The 12421-nt window shown below is 35.4% G+C and overlaps 1 protein-coding gene across 7 annotated transcripts in view; it reads left to right on the forward strand.

Annotated features, from left to right (window-relative positions):
- Positions 1 to 12421, forward strand: part of Nt5b (5' nucleotidase B) — a 580494-nt gene that overhangs the window by 515578 nt on the left and 52495 nt on the right. For all 7 annotated transcript variants that reach the window (XM_090391852.1, XM_090391851.1, XM_090391857.1 and 4 more), the window contains one exon: positions 4 to 64. In XM_090391852.1, the coding sequence (XP_090247978.1) occupies positions 4 to 64 (61 nt within the window). The remainder of the gene's footprint in view (positions 1 to 3; positions 65 to 12421) is intronic.

The following is a 12421-nucleotide window of genomic DNA, read 5'->3' on the forward strand; positions in this document are numbered from 1 at the left end:
TAGAGATCTAGATAGTAGTTGCAAAGAAAAACCTGACATAAGCAAGCATAGGATGGCAATAAGGGTAAGTAGTATGTAATTCTTGCAAATAGCTGCATTGCATAGCACAATAAACAAATTTGAATAAAACTTGAAATATGTCTTTCATAACAATTTATGGTGTGTTCAGCTGTATTTTCTTTATAATGGGAAGTGGTTCTATAGCAAACGCATCATGAAGCTGAGGTATTTTTAATTGGAAATGGTTTCATTTGAATACCATTTCGACATAGTACAAAGTTGTTTAATGTCATTTTACTTAAAGGTGATTTAATCAGTCTGATACAAAATGAGAGTTTTACATCCTGCTTAACATGCAGATTGGACTGACAGTACATTCAGTATACCTTTTCTTTAAACTGTATGTTTGTATGTACTGTCACTCAAAAAATAGTATTGTGTCCAAAATTTAAGGATGAAGACCTTTTCTGAAGATTATGACCACAAATTCAGGCAATTCAGCTTGTGGCAAATTGTATAACTGATGTTTTTGAGTAGAAAGCAGGTACATTTTCAAATCAAACACAAAGGCTTCATGTGCTAGCACTCAATAGAATAAAAGGCAAAAGGCTGTGCTAAGTGAGTTGTTTTTGAAGGAAGCTCTTTTCGTGAAGAAATAAAGTTGCAAACTTGGATGTCTTGAAATCACTAGATGATGTCTCAAAGACATCATCTAGTGATTTCATGCAGGGAAGAATTATTGGGAGGCATGAAGAAGGCTGCAGAATTACTAATATTGACAGAGAGTTTGGAATCTCACATAGTGTCGTATCCAGGCTCTGAGCAGTGTTTCAAACTAATGAATGTTTCAACCTCTTAGAAACATCTGTTCCAGATGTTGCCCTCACTCAACGAATTTCTCTATTAATATTCCAGGTAAGATTTATGAAAGTATACTCAAAAAGAGACTAAGAAAAATTGTGGAAGAGAAACTTGTAGAAGAACATGCTGAATTCTGGCCAAATAGAGGTTGTCAGGATCAGATTTTCACTTTATGACAAATAATTCAGAAACCATGGAAATATGACAAAGATCTGTACTTCAGTTTTGTAGATCTGGAAAAGGTATATGAAAAAGTGCTCCGGAAGAAGCTTTTCAAGACACCACAGACAAAAATACTGTTGGCCATGGTGATAAGCAGTAGATGGCATTGTTGTGAGTGCAAGAATTAAACAGTAGGGAGAGACAGTGAAATGTTTGCAGCAGAGTGGAGTAGAGTGCCCTCCTGCAATGGTTCTTTGGACTCCTTGGAGGTGTCACGATAATAATATATGGGTTAAATGGAACATTATACAGAGCAATATTATATAGTCTGTATTCAAGTTGTAGTCAGCAGTTAGAATTGCAAGGAATGCAAGTCTCCAGAGTTCTCTAACTAAGTTGCATACCAGCTGTAACAAATTTGGCATGAAAATCAGCAATAAAAAGACTAAAACCATGAAAATAGGCAAGAATGTAGAAAACTTCAGCTGCATTCTAAATGGAGAGCCTATAGAACAAGTAAACATTTCAGCTATTTAGACACAATTTTTAGTGAAGATGGATAGTTAAATCTGGAAATAGATTACAGAATAAGGAAAACTGGCATTGTGAGGAGCCAGTTGAATAAATGTATATGAAATAAGAGAGAAATTAGCCTTACCACTAAACTAGCAGTATACATGACAGTGTTCAAACCAGTTTTAAGTTATACATTTGGAGAGTTGGACTGGAAATAAAGCACTTGATCAAAGATTAGAATTCACAGATATGAGAGTTCTTAGAAAAATTAGGGCCTGAACAGATGCCATCAGTGGCTGAATCATGTTAAAAATGAAGACATTATGAATCAATGTGACATTGTTTCATTCAAGAATGTGTGAGCAGGTCTAATCTAAGGTGGTATGGTCACTTAAAATAGAATGGAAGAGCAAAGGTTAGCAAAACAAGTGTTTGATGCCAAGATGGCAGGATAAGACTGCAGAGGAAGACCAAGGCCTGAATGGATTGATTCAGTCAGAAGAAGAATAAAATGTTAATTTTTTTTTATTGATAGTAACCAGGTTTTTAACTCGTATGCAAGTGTTTATTCATACTAGATGTATTTCTGCTAAATGATTAACAGCATCATTTGGAGGTTACTTAACATGAATAAAAAAAAAACAGCAAAAAATTAAACTTTTTCCAACAGCAGTTAATATCTATAGTTGTGATTAGTGATTTTACAGTTGTGATTTTACAGTAGGTGTGATTTAGTGATTGTGATTAGTGATTTTACAGTAGGTGTCCTCCTGCACAACTCCATGTGATGTTCTTTGAGGATGTGCACTATGAGTCTACTTTTTTCTTCCTGTTTGTTTTTAGTGTCACCCATATGTTATTTGCTGTGGATTTTGAAACTTTTCCCAGTCTGATAATCATGTATCTTCCCACAAGAGTATGGAATCTTGTATATATCCAGATGTTTATAAAATGGAACTTTGTCTTTAGGGGAGTGTAGAAAGCTTCATAAGGTGTTGACTGGTTTGAATGCTGTTCTGATGTTGACTTCCTTTAATATTTGGCTATTTTTCTTGATCCATTGCCAATGTATGGAACAGATAATCATGCCTTTGTAATTAATCTCTGTGTTATCATGGGGTGGTTTGTCAGAAAATAGAAGTTTCTGTAGTACCTGTTTTTGAGTATCCATTTTGGAAGAACTGATGAAATAGGATTTTAAGTTTTTGTTTTCATTTGATGTCATCATTTTTATTTTTTTAGTATGTTTAAAGCTCTATTTTTTAAGGTTTTGATTATACGTAATTTTTGTTGAGGGTGATGGAATGAGCTTACTTAAGTACCTGCCTGTTTGGGTTTCTTTCCTATAGATTTCTAATTAGCAATCCTCCAGTGACATGGATTGCATGAGCGACATAAATTTTGGTGACATGGATGTCTAGGAATGGTAATTTTCTGTTCTTTTCCATTTCTAATGTGAATTTTATTTTGGATGTTGATTATTTAGAAAATGTAGAAAATCTTTCAGGTTTTTCTGGCTGTGTTTTTCAGATGATAAAGATATCATCCACATATCTCCACCATACATATGGTTTTAAGGTTGCCTGGTCTATAGCTAATTCTTCGAATTTCGCCATGTGATTAAGGAGTGGAGAGGGGCACAATTGTACCACTTCATAAAGGAGGTGATAGAACTCAAGCATCAAACTACAGGCCTATCTGTTGTTCAGATGTTGTAGTTAAGTTGTTGGAGAAGCTTGTGAGAACCAGGATCCAGAATTAGGTTGACAACAATGGTATTATCTTTGATGGACAGCATGGGTTTACTAGAAGGAGGTCATGTTTTAGTAATCTACTTATGTATTACAATAAGGTGAACTGCTTCCTTGGACAGAGGAGAAGGATACACAGTAATATACTTAGATTTCGCAAAGGCTTTTGATAGATTACCACATGATAAATTGATAGTCAAACTAGAGCAGATGGGGTTGGATATTAGATTGGCGCATTGGATTGGAGACCAGCTATCTGATAGGTATCAACAAGTTGTGTATAGAGGAGCAATATCCAGGAAATGGAAAGTCACTAGTGGTGTGCCTCAGGGGTCTGTTTCAGGGCCATTACTGTTTAACTTGTATATTAATGATATTGGTGAAGATTTGGATGGAGATATTCAGTTGTTTGCACATGATGCAAAGTTAAGATGAACCATGAAGAGTAGAGAAGATGTTGTGGTCTTACAAGAAGTCTTGAATAAATTGAGTGATTGGGGATGGGATGTGAGTTCAATGTTGCAAAATGTAAGGTTTTAAATTATAAATAATTTAATCCTTTATCCAAGTGTAAGCAAACAAAGTTTGCACCTGAAAATATCTTTAGGACTGAGGTGGTACATCCCTTGGCAACTTGTAGCAAAGGTGGACCCAGCTCTCATCACTCCTTGTCTCAGTATCTCCCACTACCCAGACCGGTTTCCACCTTTATTGAGGTCTCGTCAGTGGGAGGCAGACCCAGAATGGTGATACTAAGGGTTGAAACCGGTCTGGGAAGTGCCCCTCCACTAATGCCTTAGTATCACCACTCTGGGTCTGCCTCCCACTGACGAGACCTCAATAAAGGTTGAAACTAGCCTGGGTAGCAGCCCTCCCCTAATGCATATCAGTATACCTGTCCGCAAGGAGATGTGCTTTGCATTATGGAAGATACTGAGACAAGGAGTGATGAGACCTCGGTCCACCTTTGCTACGAGTTGCCAAGGGATGTACCACCTTACCTCAGTCCTGAAGATATTTTCAGGTGCAAACTTTGTTTGCTTACACTTGAATAAAGGATTAAACTAAAGTTATTATAGTCTAACCAAGTGCAAAATAAACTTTCAGTAAGGTTTTAAAATTTGGAAAACAAAGATGGAATGCAGAATTTATGCTTGGTGAAGCATATATTGTCAGAGGTGGAGGAAATAAGAGATCTAGGGGTGATGGTGGATAACTATCTGAAATTTAGGGGACACATAGACAAAATTGTGAAGATAACACAAAGGTTTCTGGGAATGATGCAGAGGACACTAACTTTTAGAAGTAGGGAGATTCTTGTTCCATTGTATAAGGCTTTGATTAGGCTACACATGGACTATTGTGTGGTTTTCAGAAGGACAAAGAGATGTTGGAAAGGTCCAGAGGCAACTGACTAAGGTAGTTTCTAACCTCTGGAATGACGAGTATGAGGAAAGATTGAGAAGATGCAACTTGCAGAGTCTGGTGAATAGGAGGAAGAGGGGTGGGGGAAATATGATAGAGACCTACAAGTTAGTAAGTGGTTGTTGTAGGATCGATGCTGTAGAGGTTCTACAGAAAATAGTGGGAGATCAAGGGAAAACCAGAGGTCATCCCTGGAAACTTTATAAAGAGGGTGTGTGTAAGGGAGTGAGAAGCAGGTTTTTTTTTATGCAGAGTTGTGAATGATTGGAATGCCTTGCCTGAGAATGTGTGTCTGTAGAGAATTTGAGTGTGTTTAAAGCACAGTATGATGAGCTGTGTCTATATAAAAATACCTTCCAGATGAGTCTTTGACTCCATGTGGTCTTGGGTAATAATAATGATGATTTGGTGATAGAGGTGAGGCCATTGCAAGACTATATATTTGGTAGTAAAATTTTCCTTTGAAGTGGAAGAATGAAGATTTTAGGCAATGTTGGAAGAGATGCATAATGTTCAGAGAAAATATGTTTTCAAGTATATCTGTTTACTTTTCAATAGGGACATTGGTAAATAACACAACTACATCTAAAATGGCTAATATACTGATGGGGAAATTTGAATGTTTGAAAGTTTATCTACAAAATGTTTAGAGTTTTTTTGTTTTTTTTAAAATATGAGTCTGGGTGTCCTATATGAGACTTGAAAAGGTTAGATAAGTGTTTAGAGAGAAGATATGTTGGAGAGGTTCTGCCATCAACTATTGGACATAGAGGGATGTCTGTCTTGTGAACTTTGGGCTCTCTATATAATCTTGGAGTGATTAGGAGTCTGGATTTCAGTTGTTTTTTAAGTTCTGTAAATTCAAGTATTAGAGATTAGATCATTTGTTTTTAAATGTGAAGACCAAGCCAGATCATGGTCCCTTTCTGAATATGTGGAAGATTGTGATAACATGATCTTGATGTCGTAGTCTGCACTATTTAAAATGACCGTTGCATTCCCTTTATCTGCCTTTAATATAATGATTTCATTATTGTTACGTAAACTTCTCAAAGCTTCTTTCTCTAAAGCTGTCAAATTTTTTTTTTTATGTGTGCGACTGTTCAATAAAACTGAAGTGCTAAGTAATCTTATGGATAATGCCTCTTCATCAGATGACAGAAATTGAATAGCTTTTTCAATACTGGTTGCTGTCTATATGACTAATACATTATGCCATCACTCCAAGATACATCCCAAAAGTAGACATTATGACCAGTGCTGAAAAAACTACTAAATTTCTGTCATCTCATGAAGAGGCATTATCCATAAGATTACTTAGTGCTTCAGTTTTATTACACAGTTTCATGCCAAAAACTATTTTTGCACCTTTAGAGAAAAAAGCTTTGACAAGTTCTCAATCAAGCAAATCTACTTGTAGTGAATCACAAAACTGGACAAAATGTTAGATATGACAATATTGAAGTGCTGCCAAGTAATAGACTAATTTGGAGGAAAATTGTTGATAGGAGATTAATAATATAAAGTTAATTATATCATGCTGTCACAATAGTCTAAACACCCCTAGAGGGTACCTAATCTGAAACATGATGATGATGAATGATATTTTCACAAATTTTTGGTATGGAAACAATGATGTGTTTTCAAGTCAGAGTGATTTGGAAGCACCTTAGCACTCTCTTTCAGTAAGTATTGAAATTTCAGATTATGAAACCAGATTATATAGGATCCTGGGAATCTAAGGGCTAATTGAGGAAAGGCCCTTTCTACTCACATAATGTTTAATTATAGTAACATTCTTCTTGAACAGATTCCCAAAGATGCATTTGTTACACCCAGTGGCAGGTAACTTGACATGGGCAACATTGAAATGACACACCTATTGTCATACTCCTGTAAAAAATAGTATACAAATCAACCCTCAGGGATTGCATCAGCTGTGTTCTTTATCTGCATCATCATCATCAGCAGCAAATAACAATATATTATCCTCCGCACATCTTTAAAGGTATCCGTGACATAATTATAAACAAAACGGGCCTATCTGGGCAAACAGGCTATTCTGTGGAAAAAAAGAATTAATGAACATCACTGAATGCTGAAACCTTTAAAGTCTGGTTTGGCACAGCATAGTATTGACACTAAACACAGTATCCAATGAGATGAAGATCGTCCTCTCCATAGAAACAATTTTAAATATGAATGCTTTTCAAAGAAAGTTGTCAAGTCCTTTCGTATTGACATAACCTGAATTGGAACGATTCTCTCTCTCCCACCCAAAAGTGTGGAAGATACTTATTTTATGTAAACATTAAAAATAGTTGTAATATTATTTATTAATATTAATTTCTGATGATGTATTGTTATTTTCAGTACGAAACGTTTGTACTTTCATTAAAGTTAATTACTGTGGTTATCATGTAATTTGTTGTTTATCCTCTGTACATATTTGCATTCACTATGCTGTTATTATTCCATAGGGGGAAAAAATCTCTTATATTTCCTTTTGCTTGTTTGGCTAATCTCGTTTTGTGATCCAAATTTTCCTTCACTATTTCTATCACTCTCTTGGCCTACTTTTATAATGATCTGTTTCTTCAATTAACATGAAAAAACACAAGTGATAAATAACACTGTTTATTTAAGGCCTTTCATTTCAGCCTGAATATTACAGATCATCATCAGTAGTGATAATAGCTAATTACAAAGTAAAACACAAATGATGGATTGATTTCAAAAGTAAGAGCCAAGTGATGTTATACATAAAGCAATACAATGGTAGAAGTGAGGAAATATTGGTAATTCATTAGCTATTAAAAAAAAGTATTGATGTGTGATTAAAATAAGACTTTCCCATATCTTAGAGAGAGAGAGAGAGAGGGGCAGTCATCCCGATTAATTTCAGACAGTGAAGTAAAGCTTTGGTACCTTTTTTAAATAAGCATTCAAATTTATATCAACACTAATGGAGTAAGCGTGTTTCAGGTCATAGGATGTTGTGGCCTGTATTTTTCAAGTTTACTGTTGCTAATGTAAGATTTGTGTTCTTATTTTCTCTTTTCTAGAGCATCCAGTTTGTCCAGAGTAAGAACACAAGGGTCCTTGTGTCATCACAAGGAACTTGGTAGACACCAAGGAGAGCCTCTAGCTTTGTGTTTTAAGATGGAACCCATGCTGATAATTTGTTGATAGGCAGAAAAGTTGCCACTAAATTGTATTTCTTAAGACTTCTGGAAATGAGTTCTGAGATGTCAGAAATGCAAGGAACTGGAACTTCATGTACTGTATGAGAAGCCATTGAGTTTGAGTTTCATATATCATTTGATGTTTAAGAGTTCCTGCTGTTATATCTCACCATCCATCACAGAAGAATGGAATTTTAAAAACTTAATTGCAGTGTACTCATACTATTTGTTCTAAACTCAATTATTACAGCAGGAACTCTTAAACATCAAACAATATATGAAATTCAGTGGCTTCTCACAAAGGACAATGCAACAGCTTTTTAATTCCTATAATCCTAGCTGAAATAAAGAAACTGTACATTCAGTTCCAATTCCTCGTTTCTGACATCTCAGAACCTGTTTCCAGAATTCTTAAGAATACAATTTGGTGGCTACTTTTTTTCCTATCAACAAATTATCAGCATGGTTTCTATCCTCAAAAAATAAACAGTCACCTCTAGCTCTCCCTGGTGTCTACCAAGTTACTTGTGACTGTCATCGTTCTTTGGATAAACTGGATGTTCTGGAGAAAAGAGAATACAAGAACACCAATTTTACATTAGTAACAGTAAACCTGAAAAATCTGGCTTGGCACAGCATGGAATAGATACAGGTCACAGTATCCTATGGTCTGAAACCTACTTACTCCATCAGTGTCAGTATAAATTTGAACACTTGTTTTAAAAAAAAAAAAAAAAAAGTGCTGAGGTTTTACTTCACTGTCTGAAATTAATTGGAATGAGTGCCTCTCTCTATTTAAGATATTGAAAAGTCTTATTTTAATCGCATCAATAATTTTTAAATAGCTAATGAATTATCAATATTGTAGTATTTCCTCAGTTATACCATTATGTTGTTTTATGTGTAACATCACATGGCTCTTACTTTTTCAAATCAGTCCATTGTTCACATTCTAATTTTTAATGAACTCTTGTTGCCACTGATGCTGGCATGTAATATTCAGGCTGAAATATATGGCCTTAAATAAATGGAATTAATTACTTATCCATTGTGTTTATTCATGTTAATTGAAGAAACCTCTCATGGCACAAGTATCTCTTAAACAACAATTAATAGTCATGAATCTGTTCATCGCTCTTCTCTCAAAGATATCAGAGATATTAAAAGAAAATGTATGCACATTTTCTTTTAATATCTCTTGCTTTAGAGTCTTATTCATTTTACTCCAATATGATTTATTCTCTTAGCTCTGAGAATGCAATTAAATATGGCTTTTGACTATCCCTGTGCACAAATGTTCCTCAACTATGAAGTTTCCTATATCGAGGCACCATTTCAAGCCCCCCCCCCCCTCTGTTTATTATAATCACCTTTCAACAATAGTATAATCACCTTCCATATAGGTCCATATGTTCTCTTCTTAGTTTAAGCTCTTATATGAATTGCCACTTCACAATTCAAAACTCATTTGAAAGTATAACAGCATCATTTATAGACAGATTCTCAGAATGCCATTACCAAATCCAATATTCGCACATTGCAAGTACCTTTCATCATGTACTTCTAAAGGTAGTTATCTCTTATTAACCACATATATTATTTTTTCCTCCATCTCTCATGCTTTCTTCTTCCTCCAGCCTGTATATGTTACCACTAAAGCTCGAAAGTCGTTAATGTGCACATTACCTAGCTAATCTGCAGATTAACTGATTTGCTCCGTTAACATGCAGAATCAAGAGTTTTCCACATTTTACCTAGGTAAAATGCGGAAAACTCTTGATTCTGCATGTGCATATGTGCATATTAACGGCTTCCATATCGTTAAAGTTCAAAAGTTTGTTTCTCTCATTTCCTTTCCCTACTCCTTCCCCCCCTCTCCTTCCACTTTTAGTTTGGTTTCGCCAGTGTCATATGTTTTGCAAATTCATTTCCTTAATTGTAATAATATTTTAAACCGTTTGATTCTTTGTATTATAGTTTTTTAATTGATTGATGATTGATTCTATCAACTAATTTGTTGATTGTATTAATTTGATTCTTTAGATATCGAAAAATAAATAAATAACATTATGTTAATTTAAGCATACAGAAACGTTGCTGTTGTTCCAGCAAAGATCTTATTTTCACTTTAACGAGTGCCTAGTAGTAATGTGCAGATTATCTAGGTAATTTGCAGATTACCTAGGTAATTTGAGAAAAGAAACAATTTTCTGCACGCTAACGGATCACCCTAGTTAATCTGCACAATACCTAGATAATCTGTAGAATAACTGATTTCTGCACTTTAACGGTAACATATATATCATAATCTCTCTCTATCTATCTATCTATCTATCTATCTATCTATCTATATATATATATATATATATATATATATATATATATTAGGCTGGAGAGAAATGGCTACATTGTTGAAATCATCCACAATGATAGGTCTACTTATATCTATAAGGTTAATATGTCATTTTAGCAACAATATTTTGGGTGTGTCTACATTTTAGCAGTTGTTTGGCGTCATGTCTGTAACTAAGGCTATGATGTGTATTAATTGTGTGTTTTGTTTTGCTGATTTCCAGCCCTTCCCGGGTTTTCACCAAATTCCCAAAGAATAAAAAAAAAAAAAAAAAAGTTACATTTCTGTAAGAGACTCTTAAAACTCACTCCCCTTTGGCAGCATCTAAGTATGTATTCATATTTTGTTCAGTAAACCTTTACCTCACAACCTCAGACCTGTTGATGATTCACTCACTATTATCACCACCATTCAAGATCTCTACTTTGGTTGAATTTAATCTCTCTGCAATCATTATCAATACTCCCTCACTCTTTCTATCCTGCACTTACTCTCTAAATAAATTGTACCCATCATGTTCTATTTTTATAAGGATAGATATTTTCCTCTCTTTGTCATGTTTCACTAATGCCAGTAATATTTGATCCTATATCATTTACCAGTGCTAAAAATTCATTGCTTTTATTCCTAATGCTTCTAGCATTAGTGAACATGCAGAGCCACCAACAATCAGGCTGATGCATTCAATCTTAAAACCTGACTTGTTCAAACGAGTTGATTCCTCAACCAGATTTCCTATTGCACTGCAGTAAACTAGTCCTGTGATTCTTGGATTCATAATCGTATTCATATTTCTTGATAATCTTGGATTCATATTTCTATATAATCCCAGAAATGTTCTATGGCATTCAAATAATCAAGTTTCACTATTTATCAGGCTTCAGAAAATCTGGTAGCCATGTTAAGATTTGGAAATCACTGTGGTGTTTAGCAAACTGTTCTTGAATGATACCAACAATATGGCACAGTGCATTATCCTGCATGGGAAGACTCGCGTGAAGGGGTATATCCAATTAGCCAACAACAGATAGACACTGGTTCGGCGTAGTTGGTGGATTAAGTGGTGGAGATGGAGAGGTTGAGTAGGTGCTCTCTCTCAATGAGACTTTGGCCTCCTTGGAGGTGTCACGAAAGAATAATAATCATAATACTTTGTAGCATTTATAGGATTGTCTAGGGATAAAGGCTCCAGAAGATTCCCAAGAAAACATTCCCCATGACAATAATGCTGCTGTCTCCTACCTATTCATACTGGAATATGATAACACTGGGGTGATGATTCCTCTTCCCAGGTTTTCACCTAACTATCCACATGGCATAGCTGGAAACAAAATTCACCACCAAAAAGACAACTTTTTTTCTCAGTCTTCAAGTACTGTCTCAGATGCAAACTGTATCAGTGATGACCTGTATTTCAAATCCCATCTAGGATTGTGAAGAACCTCTTTGAAGGCTTTTTTCATTTGAAGATGAAATAGCCAGTGTCATACCAAGATGGTAGGATTTCTCTCCCAAAAATTGTGTTTCTTCTGGCAAAACAGACATACTGATCCAGAAGAGCATGCACAATTAACATCTGTGTTCCACAGGCTTCGTACATAGCCTTAGTTGCGTTGGCCGTAATCCCAAATAACAACTCTTGGATTAACTACAGCACTCAGCACTACAGCCTACAATAGTGGTAGTTTCCTGAATACTGTCATCCTTTATCTTGCACCTGAAGTATCTTCAGGACTGAGGCAACTTGTGGTAAGAGATGGACTAAGCTCTCATCACTTGTCTTAGTGTCTCCCATAATGCAAAGCACATCTCCTTGTGGACATATTTAATGCTATGCATTAAGGGAAGAACCACTACTCAGACCGGTTTCGACCTTTATTGAGGTCTCGTCAGTGGAAGCCAGACCCAGAGGTGGTGATACTAAGGCAGAAGTAATGGAGAAGTCATATTTACCTATATGAGTTGTCAAAAGGTGTCTCACCTTATTATTAAATTACTCTGGATTAGAGAAAGATGTTGGAAGTTTTTATCACTTGGTTAGACTATAATAAATTTAGTTTAATCCTTTATCCAAGTGTAAATATGACTTCTCCATTACTTCCACCTTAGTATCACCACCTCTGGGTCTGGCTCCCACTGACGAGACCTCAATAAAGGTTGAAACCGGT

Source organism: Typopeltis vanoorti, chromosome 4 (assembly GCF_054136105.1).
Source record: "Typopeltis vanoorti isolate ZY-2024b chromosome 4, IOZ_Tvanoo_1.0, whole genome shotgun sequence".
Taxonomy (NCBI): Eukaryota; Metazoa; Arthropoda; class Arachnida; order Uropygi; family Thelyphonidae; genus Typopeltis; species Typopeltis vanoorti.